This window comes from Trachemys scripta, chromosome 1 (assembly GCF_013100865.1).
Source record: "Trachemys scripta elegans isolate TJP31775 chromosome 1, CAS_Tse_1.0, whole genome shotgun sequence".
Classification (NCBI taxonomy): domain Eukaryota; kingdom Metazoa; phylum Chordata; order Testudines; family Emydidae; genus Trachemys; species Trachemys scripta.
The window spans coordinates 347,631,757-347,658,664 of record NC_048298.1 but is presented as its reverse complement, the minus strand read 5'-3'; the positions used below and the strand labels follow the sequence as shown (position 1 = coordinate 347,658,664).

At 50.9% G+C, this 26,908-nt stretch overlaps 1 protein-coding gene across 1 annotated transcript in view; it reads right to left on the bottom strand.

Annotated features, from left to right (window-relative positions):
* The window catches only part of LOC117889182 (autophagy-related protein 16-2-like), a gene marked incomplete at its 3' end in the record, with an annotated part of 27,314 nt that continues 406 nt past the window's right edge, over positions 1-26,908 (bottom strand). Inside the window, exons 2-5 of the mRNA XM_034793103.1 lie at positions 5,013-5,097; positions 3,557-3,677; positions 828-901; positions 1-243 (exon numbers count right to left, since the gene is read on the bottom strand). Of these exons, the coding sequence (XP_034648994.1) occupies positions 1-243; positions 828-901; positions 3,557-3,677; positions 5,013-5,097 (523 nt within the window). The remainder of the gene's footprint in view (positions 244-827; positions 902-3,556; positions 3,678-5,012; positions 5,098-26,908) is intronic.

The following is a 26,908-nucleotide window of genomic DNA, read 5'->3' as shown; positions in this document are numbered from 1 at the left end:
CTCTCGTTCTTCTTGTTCTGGTGCTCGGCCGCCTTCACTTTCTTCCGCACCAGGCTCTCAATCAGCTCCTGCTCCTTCTCGGCCGCTCGCCGCAGCTCCCCGTCCCGGAGCCGGTAATGCTCGCGAAGCACGTCGTATTCCGCCTTCCTGGCACAGTTCCCGCTGCCCAGATCCTCCGCCCGGCCCTTCAGCTGCTGATGCTCTGCCTTCAGCTCAGAGATCTGCCCGCTCAGGGACGCCAGCCTGAGCCAAACCAAGAGACAGCACTCTAGGGAATGGGCTCCCCCCGACTTGCATCCCAAACTTTCATCAGCACCCCTGAAAGTGAGCTCCTAGACTGGAGCAACTGCCATCTTGATCACCACCAGGGATTGAACCCGGGCCCTCCAGAGTTGAGAGCATGCACCTCTCCAGCTTGAGCTAAAGGCTTAAGTCCCTTAGCTGGGAACTGTAGCAGACTCATATCCTCTGAGGATCAGGCAGAACGGGAAACACAACGTAGGCTAAAAGTCAGGTAACTGGCTAGAGCGAGGCATGCACTGTACAGGTTTCTCTACCACACGCCCAGCTCGCTGGGTGATCTCTGCAGGGCTACGGGACTGAAGAATAGTAAATATTTACTGCCATTGAAGTTGGCTGCTCAGATTGTGATTCCAACACAGGAGGAGATCTGTAGGGGAAGGAGGGGCCAGTTTTGTAGAGCAGACCTGCCCCCTCATGCTGGTGAAATAAACAAGTGTCCCTATAAAATAAGCCCCACGGAGAAACGCACTGGAAGGAAGCCATGTTAAATCAGGTGCATCCAGGAGTTTGGGGAGCATCCTTACCTTGTTCTCTGCTCCAGCAGTTTACAGTCTTTGGCCTTGAGTAATTTGCTCAGTTCAATAATTCGATACGCCAACTGCAAACGAGAGAGATTTCAAAGGCCAGATGATCTTCCAAAGAGAAACGCACGTTTGTGAACATCGCTTTCTCAAGGGCTGTGGCGCACACGAGGCAGAGCTGGTCTGAGTAATAAACTGGACTCCACCTGAGATTGTGGTGTGTGCGGTGGGATACAAGAATGATGACAGATTGGGGTTTTTTGTTGCTCGCTTGCATGACAACACTCAGACTATCGTTTAGTGGACCAACTTCTTGTCTCTCTCACCTACAGGAGTTGGTCCAACAGAAGATATTGCCTCCCCCACCATGTCTCTCGAACATCCCGTGACTGACACAGCTACCAAACCACTGCCTATAGTACGCAGCCTGCTCTTCCTATTAACAAGCCATTTCCAAGCTATAGGAACAAACTAAAAAGTCTTTGTCCTCACCCACAACTATTTCACATTTGGGGACAATATATACCTTCAAGTCAGTGGCACTGCTATGGGTACCCGCATGGCCCCACAGTATGCCAACATTTTTATGGCTGACTTAGAACAACGCTTCTTTAGCTCTCGTTCCCTTAACGCCCCTACTAATCTTGCGCTACATTGATGACATCTTCATCATCTGGACCCATGGAAAAGAAGCCCTTGAGGAATTCCACCATGATTTCAATAATTTCCATCCCACCATCAACCTCAGCCTAGATAAATCCACGCAAGCGATCCATTTCCTGGACACTACTGTGCTAATAAGCGATGGTCACATAAATACCACCCTATACCGGAAACCTACTGACCGCTACACTTACCTACATGCCTCCAGCTTCCATCCAGGACACACCACACGATCCATTGTCTACAGCCAAACTCTAAGATATAACCGCATTTGCTCCAATCCCTCAGATAGAGACAAGCATCTACAAGATCTCTATCAAGCATTCTTAAAACTACAATACCCACCTGCTGAAGTGAAAAAATGGATTGACAGAGCCAGACGAGTACCCAGAAGTCACCTCCTACAAGACAGGCCCAACAAAGAAAATAACAGAACACCACTAGCTGTCACCTTCAGCCCCCAACTAAAACCTCTCCAGCGCATCATCAGAGATCTACAACCTATCCTCAAAGATGATCCTTTACTCTCACAGATCTTGGGAGACAGACCTGTCCTTGCTTACAGACAACCCCCCAACCTAAAGCAAATACTCACCAGCAACCACACATCACTGAACAAAAATACTGACCCAGGAACCTATCCTTGTAACAAAGCCCGATGCCAACTCTGTCCACATATCTATTCAAGTGACATCATCATAGGACCTAATCACATCAGCCATACCATCAGGGGCTCGTTCACCTGCACATCTACCAATGTGATATATGCCATCATGTGCCAGCAATGCCCCTCTGCCACGTACATTGGCCAAACCAGACAGTCTCTGCGCAAAAGAATTAATGGACACAATTCTGACATCAGGAATCATAATACTCAAAAACCAGTGGGAGAACACTTTAACCTGTCTGGTCACCTGCAAGTGGCTATTTTACAACAGAAAAGCTTCAAAAACAGACTCCAACGAGAGACTGCTGAGCTGGAATTGATATGCAAACTAGATACAATCAACTCAGGATTGAATAAGGACTGGGAATGGCTGAGCCATTACAAACATTGAATCTATCTCCCCTTGTAAGTATTCTCACACTTCTTATCAAACTGTCTGTACTGGGCTAGCTTGATTATCACTTCAAAAGTTTTTTTCTCTTACTTAATTGGCCTCAGAGTTGGTAAGACAACTCCCACCTGTTCATGCTCTTTGTATGTGTGTGTATATATCCCCTCAATATATGTTTCACTCTATATGCATCCGAAGAAGTGGGCTGTAGTCCACGAAAGCTTATGCTCTAATAAATTTGTTAGTCTCTACGGTGCCACAAGTACTCCTGTTCTTTTTTAAAAGTCTGGGAGCTCCTTGTAGAGAGTGATTTTCCAGATGCCAGAATTGCAGACGGGTTCCTCAGTTGCTCTCTAATCTACAACCTCCATAATGGTACTGTCCATAGTGCTACAGAACATAAGAATGGCCAGTCTGGGTCAGACCAAAGATCCACCTAGGCCAGTATCCTGCCTTCCAACAGAGGCCAATGCCAGGTGCCTGTGATGCAATGAACAGAACAGGTGATCATCAAGTGATCCATCCCCTGTTGCCCAGTCCCAGCTAGGGACACTATCCCTGCTCATCCCGGCTAATAGCCATTGATGGACCTATCCTCCAAGAATTTATCTAGTTCTTTTTTGAACCCTGTTATAGTCTCTTTCCACTCTCCTCCCGACCCCGCCACCCTGGTCACTCCTGGAGCTGGGCCCAGGCCGCCAAGACAGCCTGACCACTGCAGGGAGAGGAAGTTTCCTCAACTGCCAACATGGTCCGGTCCAGCCCCGCTCCCCAAACCCTATATGGAACTGGGCACCCCACCCTGACACTGGTGGGCCCAGGCTACTCCCCCTCCTTCCCCTCCCCCCCCCACCAATGCAGGGGCTAAGAAAACAGTTCCAGATTTTTGAAAGACAACGTTGGCAACTCTATATAGACACCAGCCCCTGCTAGGCGCTGTACAAACCCAGGGCAAATGACAACGCAGGGCCGCAAGAGCTGACACTCGGTACCTTCCCTCCCCCTACGTACCTCCCCACTGACGCCTTTCATCTCCGCAATTTGCCCCTGGCACTTGATCTTCAGGGTCTGCAGTGCTTCTGGGGAGCTCGAGCCCGGTTCCAGCGCGGAGCCATTGGTTTCCCGCCCTGACCTATAGACAGAGCCGGTTCAAAAACAAAACCAAAGTCACTTCTGCTGGGTTTGCAGCAGAGTTCAATGAAGATCTGCCTTCCCCAGGAGCACGCGGCAGATTCTTGAGGCAGAGGGGCAATTCCACTGGGGCAGGGTGCAAGATATAGAGGGCAAAGTTGCAATGAATTGTTTTGCTTCGTTCATTTAAAAAAAAGAAATGAAGCAAAGCCTGAACTTCAACACACCCGCAGCTTTCATTGGGGAACAGCCAAACTGCCTGCAGCAAAGATGCTGTCTCCTGCCCCCGCTGCCCTCAACGAGGTGTGACGCCGAGGGCTTAATGAAACAAACAGGATAATTGGCTTCTCCGGGGCTTTAGCCTGGATACTCAATGCAGACCTCGCTCTTAATGCAACATTAAAAATACCCTTTTTGCCGTCTGAAAGTCAAGGCGTGCAAAAGCCAAGAGCACCTGCTGCCACATCAATCACGCTATGTCGCACACGCCGCAGAGTTTGTGGTGCGTGTAACCAAGGCAAGTCCAGTTATCTTTATCTTTGCATAACGGAACTGCTGTTAAAGGTTAGCTGTGCAACGTTACCATTGCCAGATCAGACCAGATGCTGCGCCCCGACCCACTGTCAGCTGGAATAAGCGTGGCAGAATCTGGCTCGCAGATTTTGGTGGGGTGAGAGAGCAAGAGACACCTGCACGCAGGAGGATTGCTTTGTTCACCTCTTGCGGTGCAGCTGATTCTGGGGTGGAACATTGGCCGCTGTTAAACACACCGCAATTTGGGGAGGACGTGAAGAAGCAAAACGCATCAAACTGAAGCTGCAGAGGGGATCTAGGAAGGCAGAACGTAATTCCCCACCAGGCAATCTGGCCTGGCTCCCACACTTAACCTCCCCTTACTCTTGCAAAAAAGTCACTTGGGCTCTATGGTCCAGATCACTAAGTTATTAACGTCTCCTCTGAAAGACAACAGCAGCTGACAACAGCTGACAGAGGAGAAAGCGTGGCTCTGTCTATCCTGAGCCACTTCCCACTCTTACTCGGCTGGGGAGCCAGGAACTGGTGTCTGGCTGACTCAGTGGATTTTTGTTGGAAAGGAAGAAAGGTCTGATTGTGAAAGCCCCTCCTCCCCAGGGCACGGACAGCCTCCGCTAGTCAGAGGCATTCGGTGCTGCGAGGGACCAGGGAAAGGGTCAGCTACTCTTGCCTATGAACTTCCAAAGATAACAGTGCAGCCGTTGTAGGGGCAGCGGGGATACATCCCGGTGCTGCTGGCTCTGGGAAGCGGTCACGCCTCCTCCATGCCTGAGAAGGAAGAAGTCAGAGCCATTCTACTTACCTAGGGGTCTGGAGAGCAAAGGACTCAGCCTGTAGCTTCTCTGTGAAATGCACCAGCAAGCTGGACTTTTCCAACAGTTTGGTATCTGCAAGGAAGCAAAGAGAACCAGGGCATGGGAACCACGAGCGTCGTGTGCGGGCGAGGGGGAACCCATTCATCAGAACCCCTTCTCTGAAATCTGGGGGAGTGGTCAGACACGATAGAACCCTCAGTTCTAGAAGGATCCTGCCACCACCAGCTTAACATACAATTTATCCACCTGCAAAATGGGGTGACCAGGCCTATGGGTCTTCTTCCATCTCTACATTCTATTATTGTGAACCTCAAGGGGCCGGCGCATGGCTGTAATGCAGTGCGACTAGGCCTGCTTATGGGTCATGCCTCCCAAAGGAAAGCATCTGCACCATGCGTGGGCAAAGCAGGGGACTGGAGTCGAGATTCCTGGGTTCTGTTCCCAGCTCTGTTCAGGAATCTCTGCAGGATACTAAAAGTTGGGTGCCTGACTTATTGTTATTTGTATTAGTGTCGCGCCTACAAGACCAGGATCCACTGGGCTGCACAAACAAAGAGACAGTTCCTGCCCCATAGAGCTTGGGACACTCGGGTTTTCAGAGGCTCTAGGGGAAATCAGTGGGTGACAGGGCGTCCCGGCACATTTGGAAGTCAGGGACCAGCTGTTCCATGGTGCGTGCCCCAAAAATGGAGGGACCCAAAATCAGAGGCCACTTCTGAGAATTTCAACCTGAGTCTATCTAGACCTTGGTTCCCCCATTTGCAGACGGGGTTAATGGCAATGCACCTCACAGGGTCGGGGTGAGGTTTAAATGTTCGTGGAGCAGTCAGAGATCCTTGGGGAACAGCCCATCACCTCTAAGTACAGCCACGTTTTGTAACCAGTGTGTTAGTTGTGATCACACAGCAGCTCTTTTCACCACACAACCTTGACTCAACAGAGGTGTGTCCCAGCAGGCCATGCTGTTTATCGATGTGTGCTGGGAAACCCCCCGTAGCTTAGCAGGACACAGCATGCCTGGAAGACGCACACAGCACCCGGCACTGCACGCAGTTGGGAGGAAGGTGCAGCAGCCAAACTGGTTACACAGGTGTAGTTCAGGTGTCAGACAAATAACTGGTTCAAGTTGGATACATCGGGGGGGGGGGGGGGGGGGGGGGGGGGGGGGGGGGGGGGAACAAACAAAACCACATGTTGCAGCCTAAGCTCCGGGACAGCAGATGTTTTGCTCTCCTGGTGACTAACCAAGCGTTAACCCTGCCACGCAGTTTCAAAGTCCACCTTGTCACCAGCTGTAAAAACAAGGAGGTGGACTTCATTTAGGTCGACCTACAGCCATCCCGGTAATTCAGTCGTTTGTTGGTGTCCACACAACCCTCCTCCTGCCACTGGAGTGTGTCCTCACCAGGAGTGTTTGTACCTACTAAAGTAGGGCATTGTGGGGCACTGACAGCCAAGCGTGGGGCACTGACAGTCATACGAGGCTCACTGCTGCAGCCCCCATCCACGCCCAAGTGACAGCCCCATGCTGTGACCCCGTTCGCCCCCGCTAAAGCTGAATTTCACATAGGGCGACCAGATGTCCCAATTTTATAGAGACAGTCCTGATTTTGGGGTCTTTTTCTTATATAGGCTCCTATTACCCCCCACCTCCGTCCCGATTTTTCACATGTGCGTAACTTTCACACTGCTATTGTCTCTGCAGAGCAGCGGCACTCCGACAGCTCTGGGAGCTCCGTTCCCCGGGCTCAGAGTGGGGAGCCCAGGCAGCGGCCCGGCTGGGAACTGGGAGCCGGGAAGTAGCCTGGTTCCCAGCAGGTGGCCGGAGCTGCCAGCCAGGCACAGGGTTCACAGCAGGGAACCTACCAGCCTTTCTTGTCAAGTCACAGCCGTGAAATTGACAAGAATTTTAGCCAACCGCCAGTGTAAGTAAGTGTCTCCAGGACACTGCGTGGCCCTAACTACACCGACAGAAGTCCCACGCCTCAGGCCATCTTGATTATCACTACAAAAGTTTTTTTTCTCCTGCTGATAATAGCTCATCTTAATTAATTAGCCTCTTAGAAGAATTGGTATGTCAACTTCCACCTTTTCATGTTCTCTGTATGTATATATATCTCCTCACTATCTGTTCCATTCTATGCATCCGAAGAAGTGGGCTGTAGCCCACGAAAGCTTATGCTCAAATAAATTTGTTAGTCTCTAAGGTGCCACAAGTACTCCTGTCCTCCTTCGTAAGTTTCTTGCTGGGGAATCTGATTAGAGGGAAAAGAATGAAATCTACCGGGCTTTGAGAAAACAGTTTGTCCAACAAGCTCTGGGGGGCTGAAGCTCTGACAATCCGACCAAGGGAGATTGCAGGAAACGGTGGGCGAGATTTTAAACATGTCACCAAAACAGCAAAACACACCAAGGAGTCCAGTACTCTAAATGCTGCCTTAAAATTAAAGCCAGGTGAGTAAGACGTGGTGGGTCCGATGTTACAAGCTATTTTTACACATGCATACACACAAACGAGAGGACTTAGCTCCATTTAGCCGTAGGTCTCAAAGGACACAAGTATTATTACCCTTAGTTTACAGATGGGGAAACTGAGGCAAGAGAGGGGAAGTGATTTGCCCAAGGTCACTCGGCAGAAGAGCCATGAAAAGACCCAGGTCTCCTGAGTCCCAGTCCAGGGTTCTATCCAGTAGACCTCGTTGTCAGAAATACCAGATTAGCAGTTCCCTGGACTGGCAAAGATGGCAAACCTGATCCCATGGGAAAAAGGATTCGAACAGGGATCTACCTCCTCTCCAGTGAGTGCCCCGACCAGTGGACTATGGGATGTACACAGTTGTTCCATTTTAATGATTAAATATTAATTCAGGCAGAAAGGAATGAGAATGACTCTACAGCCTAGTGGTGAGGGCAGTCACCTGAGGGGTGGTAGGTCCATAAGAACGTAAGAATGACCCTACTGGGTCAGACCAAAGGTCCATCTAGCCCAGTATCCTGTCTTCCGACAGTGGCCAGTGCCAGGTGCCCCAGAAGGAATGAACAGAACAGGGAATCATCAAGTGACTCATCCTCTGTTGCTCATTCCCAGCTTCTGGCAAACAGAGTCTAGGGACACCATCCCTGCCCATCCTGGCTAATAGCCATTGATGGACCTAGCCGCCATGAGTTTATCTAGTTCTTTTTTGAACCCAGTTATGGTCTTGGCCTTCACAACATCCTCTGGCAAGGAGTTCCACAGGTTGACTGTGCGTCGTGTGAAGAAATTCTGCCTTTTGTTTGTTTTAAACCTGCTGCCTATTATCCCAGCTCACATCCCTTCTCACGATCAGCCAGAGGTAGGACTTGAACCGGGGGGGGTCTCCCACCTCCTGGGTGAGTTCACAAACCACTGAGCTCTTACATCACTTTATGGAGCTGGGCCTTCAGCTCTCTGGCCCCCTTCTCTAAAACAGAGCCAAGGTTGCCTGCATCAAAGGGGGGTGGAGGATTCATTCCTTAGCCTCTCTGAAGAGTTGGCATGGCTCTTAAGCTTTCGGGACCCGATTGTGGGCTGCAGCCCAGCCTTCTCTGCTCTGGTCTAGTGCTGCAAAGAGGCCGGACAGCAGCTCTAGGGGAGACCAGAGGTGACACAGCTGGACCCTACTCACCAGCCTCCACAGAAGCTGCAAGCAGAGAGGCCAAGCCGCGGCAGGCAGGCAGGCGGGGCTGCAGCATGCTGGTAGATGGCCGTAGGGGTCAGTGCACTTTCGAGCAGGCCCTGGGCACAGAACGGGCCCCAGGATCAGCGAGCTCCCATCTCAGCTGTCCTCAGTGGAGGCTGGGTGGAGCCGAGAACGTGGCCTTTGATAGCAAAGCGCCAGAACGCATTAGACGATGAACCGCCCTTGCGATCAGTCGAAGGCGCGTGAGCCAGTTGTGGGTGCTGGGAGAGGAAGTCTGGCAGGAGGATCTCCCGTGGGTGCAGGGATAGTCACACATCAGCCCCTGCATCCTCCAGTGAAAGGAGGGACCACTCTGCTTGAAAATACCCCACCCAAGAAATGACACTTAGCTTTACCCACCTTCCAAGCCCTTTCACAAGCATGAGCTAATTAATCTTCAGCTCCCCTGTGAAATAAGCAAGCCCTGCATGCATTAGCATGGGAATCATTTCCCCCATTACCACAAGGCAGCCACCTCTGGTGTGGAATGTGGCAGCTGTTTGATAAAAGCACAGCTAGAGTTTAGGATAAGAAGGGAAGAAAAATCCCAATGCCAAATGCCGCTGACAGGGGAATCGGAGGTAGCAGAAGGTAACTAGCCAGGCTCCCCTGCTCTTGTGGCATGCGCCCGGGGGGGGGTCGATGCGCAGAGGTGGGTAGCACCCCCAGCAGCACAGCACCCTCTAGCACCCAACGGAGCAGTTTCTGCTGACAGCCGACGCGCGTCTCTCAGTCTGTGCCTGGCGTGGGGCTGGAGCCTTAGGCAGAAAACCCTGGGTGCCCTGCCCCACAGCCTGCCCCGGCTCCTCTCGACTCCACCGGGAACCGGATCAGCTGGGAGCGAGCTGGCTGCTTTCAAATGCGGCTGGCTCTGCTCCGGGCAGCTCTTTGTTCCACAGCGTTTCCTCTTCGGCCCTCGTGCTGCAGTCTCAGCCCGGCCCCAATCCAGATTTCCTGCAGGGCAGGGCAGGGCAGGGCTTTCCCCTCCTACACCGCTGGCCCCTGGCTCTCATGCTCCCCTGCCCTCTGGGTCCCATGGCAGTGCCAGTCTGTGTCCTCTCGCCGATGGCCCTGCCTGCCCCAGCATGCTGGGGGTGAGCGCCCCTCCTCACTCTGCTGGTGGTGCAGCTCCATCCGCCGTGCAAAGCGCACAGGTGTTTCATCCAGACCCGCTCCAAGCGGGTCACGGGTGCAAATGCACTCACTCACACTCCGTGGCTGCCACACATGCCCAGACACAGCGACGGTTTATAGCTCTGACCCTTGGGTTTCAACCATAACCTCAAATCCAGCCAACGCTTCTTCCTGCTGAGGCAAGTTCTAATCCGAGTCCCCTGCCGCTTTCCGGGGGGGGATATTGCAGAGATCTTAAAAGCCCACATCCGGTCGGCCTGCTGTGGATGCCACAGACCCTAGGGCACGGTTCACAGAAGGTTTACTCTGGACTTCTTAAGCAAGTTTCCCCCTCCTGTCACTGCTGTCCAGCATGCTGGCTACCACGCTCCACCCCAGAAGCGGCTGCATTTCAGCGTTGTCGTACACATAAAGCTCATGCGGTACTTTGGGCTCCATCAGGATGGGTTTGCGGGGGATGTTCATAGAGCATAAAATATGACCTGACAATCCAGTCCTGCTCAGATCTCCCCCGTGCTTGCGAGCAAGACTCACGGCGTTACAGTGATGCTATCCTGTGCTGTATATGGCCCTGCCCGTGCTATGGCTTTTAACTGAGTTTGCGACCAGCTGATAACACGGCTGGCCCAAAGCGCGGCTTCCCTCTTCACCCAGTGTGGTTTGAGCCGTCTATGATCTTACCCCAGGCCCACCCCCATAGTATCTGAGCATTTTCCACCGAGCCCAGAACAGAGCCCAATGGAACCCTACTTGAGACCTCCCTCCACTCCGACATCCTTCATTAAGAGTTACTCACGGTTTGTATCCACTTAATGGTAGTTCTACTGAGCCTGCATTTCTCTAGCTTATCTATCAGCATGTCATGTCAAAAACCTTGCTAAAGGCCAGGTATATTATGTCCACCGCATTCCCCCATCCACCAAACCAAAGAAGGAAATTGAGCTGGTTTGGCATGCTTTGTTCTTAGTAAATCCATGCTGGCTGCTAGTGATCACCCCTTCATCCTCCAGGTATTCGCACATTGAATGTTTTATACATTGCACTAGTAGCTTCCTAGGTATCAAAGTCAGGCTGACTGGTCTATAGTTTCCTGGTTCCTCCTTTTAAAAGATGGGCACTACGTTAGCCTTTCTCCGGTCTTCCGGGACCTCTCCCGTCATCCATGAGTTTGCAAATATTACTGCCAGTGGCTCCAAGATTTCTTCAGCTAATTCCGTCAGCACCCTGGGGTGAATCGCATCTGGCCCTGCTGACTTGAAGTCATTCAAATTAGTCAGAAGATCTGACGTGTTCTTCACATCTGCATCCCTTCCCCTTTATTGTCTATGGTAACCTCGCTAGTCGGCCAGTCGCGTTATTTTTTTGTGAAGCAAGGCAGGCACGGAGCAGCTCTGCCTTCCTATCATCTTCCGTTACCAGCTCACCTTCTCCACTAAGAAATCACACGGCGCTGCTCCTCCAGGCTAGCTGAGTTCCAAGCAGTGCCAAGCGGCTGGGGAACGAGAGGAAGGTGAGGCCGACGGCCTGATTTGCAGAGGTGCTGAGCACTGCTGGGGGAGCACCGCCCCTCTCAAAAACGACAGGCCAGGAGACGACGAGCATCTCTGGCAGGTCGCCCTCCTGGAGCTCAAGGTTCCAGTTCTCCCGCAGGCTGCACCTGCCCGGAGGTGCTGTCGAGTTCTTAAGGCACTGGGGACACATCGGATCCCCGGACCTTAGGGTTACCATACGTCCGGATTTTCCCGAACACGTCCAGCTTTTTGGACGTCAAATCCCCGTCCGGGGGGAAATCCCAAAAAGCCGAACACGTCCGGGAAAATAGGGAGGGGCCGGCGCCGCTGGGTGCTGGGCCGGGGGGCGGGCCGGGGGCCGGGGCCGGGCAGGGCGCCAGGGGTGCTGGGCTGGGCGCCGGGGGTGCCGCTCGGTTGGGGTGGAGGGGTGGCAGACTGGGCCGCGCCTCCTCCCTCCATCCCCCCACCCCCCCGCTTACCTGCTGCCTGCTTCAGGCTTCCCGCGAATCAAATGTTCGCGGGAAGCAGAGGAGGGGGCGGAGTTGGGGCGGAGACTTTGGGGAAGAGGTGGAGTTGGGGCCGGGGCCCTGTGGAGTGTCCTCCTTTTGGACACTCAAAATATGGTAACCCTGCCGGACCCACAGCCACTAGCCAGTCCCTGACTGAATGATGCTTCTAGAGACAGTTTTCAATGCTCTGCAGAAAAGACCTGGGTGACAAGGCAGGGGCCTAACGGCATTGGGGGGACAGCCGGGCCTGTGGGTGCGTGGGAGGTGGGTTGGAAGCTTTCCCTGGGGGGTGGGGGCTTGGTGCCAGAACTTGAAATGAGCAGAGGGATTGAAAGGGCTGAATCATTGCGTTTCCGGGTTGCACAAAAGACCTGGAACGTTGGGCTTTGTTTCTCGTTTGCAAAATATAACGAGGCAGCAAAATCCAAACAAAAGACTGCGGCTAAGCCAGCCAGTTCCCAAGACATGGAATCTCCCAATGCAGCCACGCCCGGTTCACCCCAAAAAGGCCCTCGCGCTCAAAGCTTTGGAATGATTTCTTCGGGGGCTGACGTCCGGCGGCAGTCGCTCCACACGGCCCGGACGTCACCATTCTCACCCGCTGACCCCTAAGAGCAACTGTGAAGGAATAACGCCCCCATCCAGATCAGAAGTCTGGTGGGATCTCGCGCCCACACAGCTATGAAAAGACCGTGGCTGTTTAGAGCTGCACAATAAATTCAGGAGAGCTGGCCCGGGAAGAACAAGGGCTGAGATTTGAACTATGTTTCAAACCAGAGACCTAGGCCGCTAAGGCACGCACAGGCACTGAGCCTGAGCGACCTAACCCCGACCCTTTGCCCTGGCTTGGCATTGGCCCATCATGAGATCAGTGGCACCACGTGATCAGTATTGCAGAGAAAAATGAGTGGCACCCCGGGGAACCAGGCCTAGCCCAACACTGGTCTGAGGAATGACATAACTTGTCACTAAGGCTGGAGAGAGGCACTGACCAGCACAGGTACCCTCAGGCCTGAGCAGATGGAGAGGACCACGCAAGGAGAGAACTAAGATGGTGACCATCCACCCACCAATGGCTACATTGAGATCCACCCCCATCACAAGGAAGGACTGCAGAGCAGACATTGGCTTCTCCTCTGCCCCGAGTTACCGCTGAGCTAAGAGCCCTGTTCTCTCTGCAGCAAGAGAGTCTAAATACACAAGAGGTGAGGTGCTTGGAGATCATGGGCATCGCTGGGATGAAGGGAAGTTGCCCCCAGAGTTTTCTACAAACATCGAGACCCAGAGTCACCAACTATCACAAAATAGGTCGGATCTTCCTGACCATCAAAGGTCTATCGGATGGAGACAGTGATTAAGAGGTCTTGGTTTATATTATGGGCATCATCCTGTTAAGATGCAAACATGACAGCATCATCAGGCGGAATCCAATTATTTTACCCTACTGGGTGCACACAAACAGAAATTTCAGCTAAACCCCAAGGAAGCCGGAATGAGAACAAGTTCAACCTCCCCGTTTCTTTGGTGCCTTTCATTCCAAAGGAGATTACACACCATGCATCCTCTGACACTGCACCCCACATTCTTCACAGTGATATTATGATGTGATTATGACATAATGATGATGTATTGTATGCAAGATAAGTCATGTGAGGTGTCATTGGAAAATGTATGCTTTGCAGAATGTGATTATTCTATCTGTAGGCATGTATCATTTTTGTATCTGAAGTTCTGAATATTAACTACGTATCTGTATTTCAAATGTAGTTACACTTGCGTAACGCCCACTGGACAAGATGCCCTCAGTCTAATAGTTGGTTGGGAAGGGCCTATTCAGGGCAATGAGTCATTAGGAAAAGACAATAGGCCTTAGGAGAGGCATATCTCCCACCTGGAATGGCTGCTATGATTCTACAAGGACATGTGATGAGACCATGTCTCTAGACTCCATCTTGGGATGTCAGTATTTTTCCAGAAGCTGGTCTGGGAACCAAGCTTTGGGAACAAAGGGCTCCTGCCAGATGCAAAAGCATATAAGGCAGGAAGCGACATCATCTGGGGTTCTTCACTCCCCACACAAGACGACTCCTGGAAGCACCTGAGAAACAAAGACTGAACTGGGGGAAGTGCTGGACCCAGGCTAAAGAGATTTTATGGAACACCTGGGGATTCCAAGCTGCAAAACAAGTGCAGTTTGCCCCTTAAGAATCTGCAGCCTGCTTGTATCATCTCCTAGGGTGAGAATCTGCTCTTCACATCCAATCTATTTAGTAACTTAAGCTTAGTTTTCGTTTATTTGCTACGTAATCTGCTTTGATCTGTTTGCTAGCCCTTATAATCACTTAAAATCTATCTTTTGTAGTTAATAAACTTGTTTTTGCTTTATCTAAACCAGTGAGTTGGAGTGAAGTGTGTGGGAATCATAACTCGGGGGCAAAAGGCTGTTGCATATTCCTCTCCTCATTGAGGGAGGGGGCAAATTTTATGAGCTTATGCTTCATGGTTCCCTGTGCAGCCCAAGATGGTATAATTTGGGGTTTATACTCCAGAGGGGGCATGTGTCTGAGGAGCTGGGAGTATCCTTACCAATGCAGGGGCTGGTCAGAGATTCTGCTTGTAACTGCATCTGAGTGTGCCCCTACCTGTATGTATGCTGGTGAAGGGCTTTGTAGCTTGTCACAGCAGTGCAGTGGGAGAGGGAGCCCACGCTGGTGGGTCATAGAATATCAGGGTTGGAAGGAACCTCAGGGGATCATCTAGTCCAACCCCCTGGTCAAAGCAGGACCAACCCCAACTAAATCATCCCAGCCAGGGCTTTGTCAAGCCAGGCCTTAAAAATCTCTAAGGAAGGAGATTCCACCACCTCCCTAGGTAACCCATTCCAGTGCTTCACCACCCTCCTAGTGAAATAGTTTTTCCTAATATCCAACCTAAACCTCCCCCATTACAACTTGAGACCATTACTCCTTGTTCTGGGTCATGGGGCTCAGTGGTACCCCAGTTCCAGGTGGCACCCGGGGGGGAACCCATCACACATCCGTTCTGGGACTGTGTCAATCATGCTGAAATGCAACCACCTCTGCGGTGGAACACAGCAGCTGTATGTTACATCGCCCAAGGTCATTCCTCTCTCCCCTTGGGGTTTACACCCAGCAGATCCTGGTTTGGTATCGTCATGCTACACTCATGTTGGCTGCTATTACCAAATTCCTAGAGATTAAATTGGAGGCGTGCTTCATTTATCAGCTGTGTCGTGGGCGGGGGAGGGGTGTGCGTGCAGTGTGGTGTCTCCTCCCAAAGCTGGTTGGGTTCCTTTGAAGTGTCCATCACTGCTCCAGTGCTTTGGTAAACGTATCGAATTCTTTATGGGATGGTGGATCAAATACAAATCTTCCCCGTGCACATCTTTTCCCATTGGCACGTTGTTACTTCCAGCCAAGTGACACGACATGCCACCTCTGCCCACCTGCCGGCAGTCTCAGCAAAGGTGCCAATGGCCGAATGGACCATGGGACTTGTACTAACCTCTGAGCCAGAGAGGTGATGCCACCAGGTGAGGGTGAGGCACACTATGCCCATCCACTGGCTCTGCCGTCTCAGCCCCATGAACCAAGCTACTTGTCTTCATTTTCAAGGCCCTTCCCAGCCTATCCCCACCCAGCATCTCTCAGATGCTACTGAGTCATCGACCCCTGCCTCCCATCAGCCCATGATGTCAGCCGGCCTCAGACACTTGTTACATTTCGAAACAAGCACCTTCGTGCTTTCTCCCCTACTGCCCCACACGCTGGGGAGGAGCTCGCCGGAAAGGTCCACAAAGCCGGCTCATGGTTTGCCTTGCGATCTCTTCTCAAAACTCCCCTTTGCCATGCTGCTGGCCTGATCCCACCACCGCCCGTCACGCTGACCAGCACTGGCTCATTTTCTGGCACCCATCTGTTGTCTCTTATCTGATACCACAACTGCAAACTCTTTGAGGTAGGGATGGTGTCACGGAGTGTGGGGGAGTCAAGGCCCTGCACCCTTCTCTTCCTGAGATTCACCGTGACTCTCAGCCAGCCAGTAAAACAGAAGGTTTATTAGATGACAGGAACACAGTCCCAAGCAGAGCATGTAGGTACAACCAGAACCCCTCAATCAAGTCCTTCTGGGGGGTTTAGGGAGCTTAGCCCCCAGCTTGGGGTTCCCTGCGTTGCACCATCCAGCCCAAACTGAAACCAAACCAAAACTCCTCCCGCAGCTCCTCTCTTCCCCCTCCCACCAGCTCCTCCTCTCCTTTGTTCAGTCTCCTGGGCAGAAGGTGTTATTTCTCCCAACCCCCCTCCTGGCTCAGGTTACAGCTCAGGTAGCTTCCTTCAAGGGAAGTCCCCCATCCCCAATGCAACCCCCTTGCAACATTCCCAGGTCCAATCTGCCCCGCTCCCTGCTCCGTCACAGATGGTCTTTTTGTTCCATGTTTGTACAGCGCCTGGCACAATGGGGTCCTGATCCACGACGCCAAACCTAGACCTACGGTAAATACAGACAATAAGGACAGTGACAGAGGAGTGGGAGTAGCCCAAGTGGTTTGGGCTGTACTAGTTCTCTAGCTAAACAGATCTTCTAGGTGTCCAGGGTGTTTTCCAACAGCACTAAATACCACTCACTTTACCAAAACCCACCAATTGCATGGGCCTGATAAAAGTGCACCCCATTGATTGAAATCACACATTAGTGAAGCCAGGGGCTGACATGAAGAACAGACTGTGTTTTTAAGTCTTCTCCAAAGTGTGTGTGTGTGTGTGTGTTAGTTTAAGGCCCTGTCTCCAAGCACTGACACTGTGCTAGGAACAAGTGGTATAAAAACATGCTATGTGCTGTGCTTAACATGGTTACAAAGGGGAGAAGGCTTTCCTGTCTACACTGATCAGGGAGACGTGACTAGAACCCTGTGAGTGACATCTGTGGGTTAAACCTGGTTATGGCTTTAATGTGACTGCTTTGCTTTTCTGACCCACACCAGTAGAAGGGAATGCATCACCCCAGCCACTGCATCAGCTCCCCACTGAACACCATCAGAGATCATAAAGCCAGATGGGATTGCAGGGGGCATCTGCTCGGACCTCCTGCATAACACAGGCCTTACTCTGGTTTTGAACCAGAGCAGATCTCTTAGAAATACTCCAATCTTGATTTTAAAATGGCCAGTGAATTCACCACAACCCCTGGTAAATGGTTCCAATGGTTGATTATCTCACTGTTAAAAATTTCAACCTTATTTCCAGTCTGAATTTTGCCTGGCTTCCACTTCCAGCCACTGGATCTTGTTAGACCTTCATCTGCTAGACTGAAGAGCCCTCTGTTATCAAATTCCTGTCCCCCATGTAGCTACTTATAGACTGTGATCAAGTCACCCCTTAACCTGCTTTCTGTTGCGATATATAGATCGAGCTTCTTGAGTCTCTCACTATCAGGCAGGTTTTCCAATCCTTCGATCATTCTCGTGGCTCTTCTCTGAACCTTCTCCAATTTATCAACATCCTCCTTGACACGTGGGCACCAGACCTGGACACGCCATTCCCGCAGTGGTCAACCCGCTGCCAAATACAGAGTAACCAAAGTCCTGATCCTAATAGTCAAGCTCTACATGAGAGATGCCTCTCCCTTCCCAGCCATGATTTTCCATTGCATCTGCCTTCCGGGGAGCGAATGAATGATCAGCCATAAGACTGAGGCTCAGGAGAGCTGGCTATGAAGATCTCTTGGCAGCCAGTCCATGGTGTAGCACTCCCTTCCCTTCCCGAGGTGACCACAAAGCTCAGAGCTTACAGACCCAAGTGCAATATACATCTATGCCCCCCAGCATTCCCTCCGCAGTACGTCTCCGCAACACCTATGCCACGTTCACCCCGCACTTCTCTAGGACATGCTTTGGCCCTGAGACCATCCTCTCTGCAGCAGGGGCAGAGCTTAATTTTAGAAGCTTTTACTGAGGTTCCACCACTGGACACCTTCCACCACCACCAGCCATCAGTCAACCACAAACCAGCAGAAACCAGCCCTGTTCACTAACCAGCCTCCCCACTCCTAAAGGGCAGGTAGAAGGTCGATGGCACAAATACATCTTATTTAGTGGCCGCAGCCTCATCAATCTTAACCAGGATGGACAAGGGCCCTCCAATGAGAGCCAAGAGTTTCAACACCCCCCTGCTTTTCCCCCCACAGAGCCAGTTCGAGTAAACCCAGTTAGGCTCCTCCAGCTGGTCTCCACTGGCCTCTGTGGATTTTTGCTGGAGGCCAGAAGCCACCAGCAGCTCCAGATCCTTGTTGCTCTGTCCCAAGTTCTAGCTGCCAACCAGAACCAGCTGAAAATTTCCCACCAGGGCAGGAAGAGTCAGCGGATTCTAACTCCCATGGCCAATCAGAAAGGCTTCATATCTCAGGCAACTGGGTCCTAGACCTAATAGAGCAGCGGTCCCCAAACTTTTCAGGGTCGCCCCAGAGTCGGGAGCAGGGAGGCCAAGGGCAGGGGGCCGAGGCTGGGGGCAGGTCTGGGGCCGGGAACGGAGCCACCGGCAGCGGCTGAGGATAGGGGTAGGAACAGGGCTGGGAGCGGAGCTGCAGCCGGGCCGTGGTGGGGGCCAGCAGCTGGGCCTGCAGCTGGGTGCGGAGCTGGGCGGGGGACGGGACCAGGTGCAGGGCCGTGGCTGGGGGCAGGGCTGGGTGGCGCTTTCTCCCTGCCTCCTGTGGGGGGCTGGCCTGGGTCCCACCACGCACCCTGGAATCATAGAATCATAGGATTTGAAGGGACCTCAAGGGGTCGTCTAGCCCAGGCCCCGGCACTTGTGGAAGGACTAAGTATAATCTAGACCACCCCTGACAGGTGTTTGTCCAACCTGCTCTTAAAAATCCCCAATAACGGAGATTCCACAACCTCCCTAGGCAATTTATTCCAGTGCTAAACCACCCTGACAGGATGTTTTTTCTAATGTCCAACCTAAACCGCCCTTGCTGCAATTTAAACCCATTGCTTCTTGTCCTACCCTGAGCTGTTAACAAGAACAATTTTTCTCTGTCCTCCTTGTAACAACCTTTTATGTACTTGAAAACTGTGATCATGTCCCCTCTCAGTCTTCTCTTCTCCAGACAGAACAAATCCAATTTTTTCAATCTTCCCTCATAGGTCATGTTTTCTAGACCTTATATCATTTTTGTTGCTCTTCTCTGGACTTTCTGCACTTTGTCCACATCTTTCCTGAAACATGGTGCCCAGAACTGGACACAATACTCCAGTTGAGGCCTAATCAGCGCAGAGTAGAGCAGAAGAATTACTTCTTGTGTATTGCTTACAACACTCCTACTAATACATCCCAGAATGATGTTTGCTTTTTTTGCAACAGCGTTACACTGTTGACTCATATTTAGCTTGTGGTCCACTATGACCCCAGATCCCTTTCCACAGTACTCCTTCCTAGGCAGTCATTTCCCATGTTGTATGTGTGCAACTGATTGTTCCTTCCTAAGTAGAGTACTTTGCATTTGTCCTTATTGAATTTCATCCTATTTACTTCAGACCATTTCTCCAGTTTGTCCAGATCATTTTGAATTTTAATCCTATCCTCCAAAGCATTTGCAACCCCTCCCAGCTTGGTATTGTCCGCAAACTTTATAAGTGTTCTCTCTATGCCATTATCTAAATCATTGATCAAGATATTGAACAGAACCGATCCCTGCAGGACCCCACTCGTTATGTACTTCCAGCATGACTGTGAACCACTGATAACTACTCTCTGGAAACGGTTTTCTAACCAGTTATTCACCCACCTTATAGTAGCTCCATCTAGGTTGTATTTCCCTAATTTGTTTATGAGAAGGTCATGTGAGACAGTATCAAAAGCCTTATTAAAGTCAAAATATACCACGTCTACTGCTTCCCCCCATCCACAAGGCTTGTTACCCTGTCAAAAAAAGCTATCAGGTTGGTTTGACACGATTTGTTCTTGACAAATCCCTGTTGACTGTTATTTATCACCTTATCTTCTAGGTATTTGCAAATTTATTGCTTAACTATTTGCTCCAGTATCTTTCTGGGTACAGAAGTTAAGCTGACTGGTCTGTAATTCCCCAGGTTGTCCTTATTTCCCTTCTTATATATATACTTGCCCTTTTCCAGTCTTCCGATGTTCCTCTTTGCTCCCCCCCCCCCTTGGGGACCTCTGTAATAGAGCACAGTCAACAGCTTGAGCTGGAGCCAGGAGCAAAGAGGGAGCAAGGGCAGAGCATAGAGCAGCAGAGTTCATTGCGTTTACGGCAACTTGGGCCTTCCAAGAGGTGAGCCAGTGGGAAGTAGCTGATGTTTGACTCCTTTCCAAGCCACTCCCTGGCACGGTGCCCTCAGTAATGCACTGGTCTCAAGTTGCAGTGGGGGAGGTCTAGGTTGGATATTAGGAAACACTATTTCACTAGGAGGGTGGTGAAGCACTGGAATGCGTTACCTAGGGAGGTGGTGGAATCTCCATCCTTAGAGGTTTTTAAGGCCCGGCTTGACAAAGCCCTGGCTGGGATGATTTAGTTGGGGTTGGTCCTGCTCTGAGCGGGGAGCTGGACTAGATGACCTCCTGAGGTCTCTTCCAACCCTAATCTTCTATGATTCTACAATGCAGCCTGGACGTTGTGGATCTACATAGGAGAGGAATGGAAAGACACCTCCGATGGAAAGACAAGCTGCGTATTACAGCCATCACCTGGTGTGACGTTATTGACATAAACCGGGACCGTATAGATCATTGTTGCAACCAAGGTCCTGTAGTGGCACCCAAATCTTGTATAAAGGGGGTCAAATGGGGTGTCTAGGACAAGGTTATGGTTTACTGGTTATGATTATGCTGTCTATATGTGTGTATCAGTTTTGTAGTTGAAGTTATGAATATTGGCTCTATACTGTCTGTATGGTGAATATTGGCTCTATACTGTCTGTATGGCAAACTTATGCTATGCTTCTGGGTGACATCCCAGACAAACTGAGATTAGCTCTGCCTTGCCTGCTTGATGGCCCATTAAGGACCACCAGCGATACAATGGACCCATTGAGAGAAGGCAGATACGCCTTGTAACTCAGCAAAGTATGCAGGGACTGGCCCATGTGACTCCAGACTCCATTTTGCTGTAATTTTCCACAGTAAGAACAAAGAGGTGTTCTTACACCTGAAAAAGACTATATAAGGCTGATGCCTCATCTCCATCTTGTCTTCAATCCTGCTTCATACCTCTGGAGGAACTTTGCTACAAGCTGAAGCTTTGAACAAAGGACTGAGGACCCATCCCAGCGGGGGATGTATTCCAGAGACTTGATTTGAACCTGCAGTTTATTCCATCGCTGCTGCAAGCCTGAACCAAGAACTTTGCCATTACTGTATGTAATTGATTCCATTTAACCAATCCTAACTCTCATCTCTATCTTTTTCCTTTTACGAATAAACCTTTAGATTTTAGATTCTAAAGGATTGGCAGCAGCGTGATTTGTGGGTAATACCTGACTTGTATATTGACCTGGGTCTGGGGCTTGGTCCTTTGGGATCAGGAGAACCTCCTTTCTTTTACTGGGGTATTGGTTTTCATAACCATTTGTCCCCATAACGAGTGGCACTGGTGGGAGTACTGGGAAACTGGAGTGTCTAAGGAGATTGCTTGGGAGACTTGCGGTTAGCCAGTGGGGTGAGACCGAAGTCCTCCTAGTCTGGCTAGTTTGGTTTGCCTTAGGGGTGGAAAAAACCCCAGCCTTGGGCTGTAACTGCCCTATTTGAGCAATTTGTCCTGAGTTGGCACTCTCAGTTGGGTTCCGCCAGAACCGCATTGTCACACCTGGGCTCAGCTGTGACAATGAAAACCAGCCTGTTAAAAAAGGGCACTTCCCATTGGGTTCTGAGTCACTTTCCAGAGGCTACACAGCAAAGCAATATTGCATAAGCTGATGGGGGATGTCAAAATTCATGCTCCCTGACTTGGGTCTCGGATAGAGAAGTGTTACTGAAAACGAAAGAAAAAAATTCATCCCCACAGAAGGAAGAGAATAACTATTAAGTTAAAGCAGAATAAACCTCAGTGCATGAAACATATTTACGTGACCTAGAGAGACCTTTTTTTCCCCTTTGAAACATAGGAGTTGCTGTATCGTGTACAGAGTAATGGTTTGTGTCATCTCCATCAGCAACTAATGCCGGACGCCCCTGAGAAAAGCACAATCCCCCTATAACGCACCCAACTGTGAGGCACTATAAGAAGTGTCTTCTCAGCCAACGAGGCAGGGATCACTTTGGGACCTGAAGCAGGAGACTGGCCTGCAGGGTCTGAGAAAGACCAGCAAGAGCTGGAGACAGGTGGCGACCCTCTTCCTGAATGTGGGACAGCATTGAATTTTAAATCCCTCTCCCTGCATTTTTAACTCCATCAGACTGTAGGTTAAGGTGGGAGAGACGGCAAGGGGATTGTATTACTTCATCCTTTGCAATTCTATAGAGAATTTATTGGGGGATCTCAAAAGACCTGACAGCACCAGTGACCCAGTCTAGATGAACCAAGAGAATTGGGAGTTAGAAACTCCCGAGTTCTAATCGTAATCCGGCCTCGGGGAAGTCACTTCAAGTCTGTGTCTCATTTTCCCCCGCCTGTCCAAACATGAACTAGTTCAGTTTTACAACACCCCTGTGACTGTCAGACTCAAAAGCAGCACACGCTTGTAAAAGTACGGTCATTTCACAGAGGTGGAAACTGACATCAAAAAACTTACGAGACTGTCCAGAGTCACATCGGCAAAGTCAATGGAAGAGCTGGAAAGAGAACCCAGGAGTCCTGGCCTATACTGTAACCCTGTCCTACTACAATGGGATAGATCCATCGTATCTGTCCCGTTACTGTAATATTTGAGCAGCTCACAACCTGTGATGTACTTAGCCCACGGGGCAGTAGCGAGGGTAAGTGCTGTTAGTCCTGCTTTACACATGGGAAAGTGAGGCGCGGAGGGACTAAAGCCCATTTCCCCAACAGTACTTGAAATCAGTGGTCGTTAGAAGCCTGAACACCTTCGTGGACCTGGGCCTAACTGACCTGCCCGAGTCTCTGGCAGAGCAGGGAACTTAACCCAAGGCTCCCGGGTCCCAGGCTAGCTCCCTAACCATTGCACCATCCTTCCTCTCTGGAAATCGGCCTCCTGGAACTGCACCTCCAGGCCTAGAGGCTTTGTCCTCCGATTCCCTGGCTGGCAGATTGGCAGCTGATCTTCTTCCGTCTCTCCTCCAGCTAGAGCTAGAAACGGAGAGAGAGAACGAACTCCCATAGGGTAGACAGACTGGAGGAGAAGAGTTTCAGAGGGGAATAAATGAGGGCTTTTCCCCCATTATGATTCTGGCTGCGTTTGTTGTTAGGAGTGGGTTTTCCCTGCTCTTTTCTGTGTTTTAGCCCCGTGCCATCCCCAAAGTGAAGGATACCTGATTTACTGTACCCCCGACCCCTCTCTCTTACTAACCCCCAGGGCACAGAGTCAGAGGGCAAAGCAAAAAACAGGAATAATAACGAAACCTTGTCTACGCAACAAGAACGACCTGTTGCTGAAAACAGGCATGGCGGGGGTGGGGGTGGGGGCGGGGTGAGCCGAAGCAGCGTTGAACCGGATTTAGATACAAGGGCAGACCAGAGCAGGCTTCAGTGCTTCACCAGTGCCTACATCTGTTGTCAGCAATACAGTGTTTGTATAGAGCAGACCAGTCTGCATCAGACTGACACAGCCTCCCCTTCGGAGAAGGAGCAGAAAGCGAAAGCGCACCCAGACATTCCCTGCCAATCTCAAAACCCACGTGTCAAGGAAAGAGCTGTGTTCTCCCAAGACCCTTCTTCCAAGGCTCACAATCTCACCATCCTTGCAGAGGATACTAGAGCGCATGGTTTTCTTGACACATACTGTACACGCTCTTGATTTGGTTCTGAAGCGTGATGCAGAAAGTTAGGGTGAAACCAGGATCAGAAATGCAGCTGAAGGGCCTGCAAAGCACTTGGAGGGGAAAGGTACAAATGTAAAGACTTATTAGCAATGGGAAAGGTTATAGTCACCTTTGACCCAAAGCAGCCATTTAGCAGAGGTGAGGACGTGAGAAACATTGGACGCCCGTCGGAAAAGCATAAAGCAGATACAGTAACTCCTCGCTTAACATTGTAGTTCTGTTCCAGAAAAATGCGACTTTAAGCGAAACCATGTTAAGCGAATCCAATTTCCCCATAAGAATTAATGTAAACAGGGTGGGTTAGGTTCCAGGGAAATTTTTTTCGCCAGACAAAAGACTATATTTTACACACACACACACACACACACACACACACACACACACACACACACACAGAGTATAAGTTTTAAACAAACAATTTAATACTGTCCACAGCAATGATGATTGTGAAGCTTGGTTGAGGTGGTGGAGTCAGAGGGTGGGATATTTCCCAGGGAATGCCTTACTGCTAAATGATGAACTAGCACTCGGCTCAACCCTCAAGGGTTAACACATTGTTGTTAATGTAGCCTCACACTCTACAAGGCAGCACAAATGGAGGGAGGGGAGACAGCACGGCAGAGAGAGACAGAGACACACACTGTGTGCGTGCGTGCGTGTGTGTGAGAGAGATGCGCATTGCCCCTTTAAGTATGCTGACCCTACTCTAAGTTCATTGCCTTTTTGAGTAGATCAGCAAGTTGAGACAGCAGCTGCTGCCAGCAAGCTCCCTCCATCCTGAGCCCTGTCGTGTCCCCCCACTGCTCTGTGGAGATGGTGTAAGCAGGGTGCAGGACCAGGGGGGAGGGGGACACCCTGACATTAGCCCCCCTCTGTCCCCGCCCCCCCACACAGCAAGCAGGAGGCTCCCGGGAGCAGCTCCAAGGCAGAGGGCAGGAGCAGCACATGGCAGTGGGGGGAGGGGCAGCTGAACTGCCGGCAACTGATAGCCTGCTGGGCGGCTGCCACACAGGGAACTTAGGGAAACGGGGAGCTGATGGGGGGCTGCCGGTCCACCCTGGTTCCAAGCCCCCACCAGCTCGCTCCAACGGGCTGCTCTTCCTGCAAGCAGTGGACAAAGCAGGCGGCTGCCAAACGACATTATAAGGAAGCATTGCACAACTTGAAACGAGCATGTTCCCTAATTGATCAGCAACGAAACAACGTTAACCGGGACGACGTTCAGTGAGGAGTTACTGTACAGCCATGGACATGAGCAAAGGAAAAGCCCTAATAATAATAATATTACCTTCCTCCTATATAGCACTTTTCATCAGCCGATCTCAAAGCTCTTTACAAAGGAGGTCAGTACCATTGTACAGATGGGGAAACTGAGGCACGGCGCTCCTCCAATCTATCTCCCTGAGACCAGGGCAGGGTTATTCCCCCAGGACCTTTAAAACTAATCCATCCAACCCATCAAAGGTCACAAGGGTGGAGCTTCCACCACTTCCCCAAGGAGACTATCAATAGGAGACGGTTTCTGGGGAACCTGGCAGTCCCTGAACTTTGGGGAGGGCTTGGCCAGGAGACCTGGAGGGATCTGGGAAATGACGGTGTTATTTTGAATAGAAATATATATACATATATAGAAAATAACCTGCGGTTTAAACATTTGGAACTGGGCAAATGCAAGAATCCGATTCATACAGCTGTTCCCTAGCTATGTGATAGTGGGATTTTATCAGTCACCTTGAGTCACCCCCATACTGTTTATTAGACCCACTTCTTGCATCCTGACTTCAATTAGACCCTGATCCTGAAAATGTATCCATGGCGATTCAGGGGCACATCTGAACAGAGCTTCTTACCAGATCAAGGCCTGGGATATCAGCTCTTCAGGGCAGGGATTGCATCTATGCATTTGTACAGCACCTGGCACAATACGACACCAATCCTGACCGGGGAGCGTAAGGGCTGCTAGGTCAAATCAGTCCTAAGGTCCATCTGGTCCCATACCCTGTCACAGATTGTGGCTAGCGCTGGCTGCTTCAGAGGAAGGTGTAGCACCTGTTGCCCCATTAGGTCTCATTCCCGCCTCTAATACTTGGACATTGGATTGAGCCTTGAAGCATGAGATTTAATCTCCCTTCCAAGATGTTTGTTGCTGGCACAAGACGAGTAGTTGATAACAACCAGGAAGCTTTCTCTGATACGCAACCTTGAAATTGCCCCTCGGCTAATTTCATCCCTTTGCTTTTACTTTCACCTCCCTTTAACGCACTAAAGCAAGGAACAAGTCTCCTTTTTGACGCCAGGGTCGCAGTTCAGAGCAAGGTCAGCAGAACACTGATCTAACCACCCCTAAGGTTCCTTCTTCCACACACACCACGGAAGCTTTTCTTTTGGCTACGTGACATCTCGTTTATTTCATGGGGGGGATTCAGTGATTCCCGCTGCCCTCCAGAATGGGCATTTGACACACGCGCCAATGCACCAAATGCACAAACGACAAGAGTGGGGAGGACAAGGACGGCATCGGAGCTCACATTTACAAGTCAAAACAGAAGAGCAGAGTTAGGCACAAAACTCTGAGCAAACCACACTTCCTGGACAGAAAAGGGTTATTTATATTTTAAAGGCAGCTACAAAACAAATGACTCATCCAATGAGAGGCTGAGAGAAGGGGGAAGGGCCAGGACCGGGCTACACGACAGTTTGCTGGGTAACAAAAACTGAAGTGTGGCCTTATTCCTTTCCCTGCGTGATCACGCCTGGAACTGCTCCCCTGGTGCTCCAGCCATCATCTACACCCAGGGCTGCTCCTCCTTCAAATGCACCCACAAACCAGAGCTGCTGCGAGTCCTCCCCCTCCCCCAAATCAAGTACAACCCCCAGGCCTGCACCTACCCCTTTCCCTTCCCTCACTGCCTAAAATACACCCACCCCAGGGTCACACCTTCCCATCTGATCCCTCCCAATCACCCCCACCCCAAGTCTGCTCCTATCCCGAAGCAGGCAGCCCCCAGAGCTGCACCCCCCCCCCTCCAGGGCTCCAATGACCCCTGTCCCCCCCC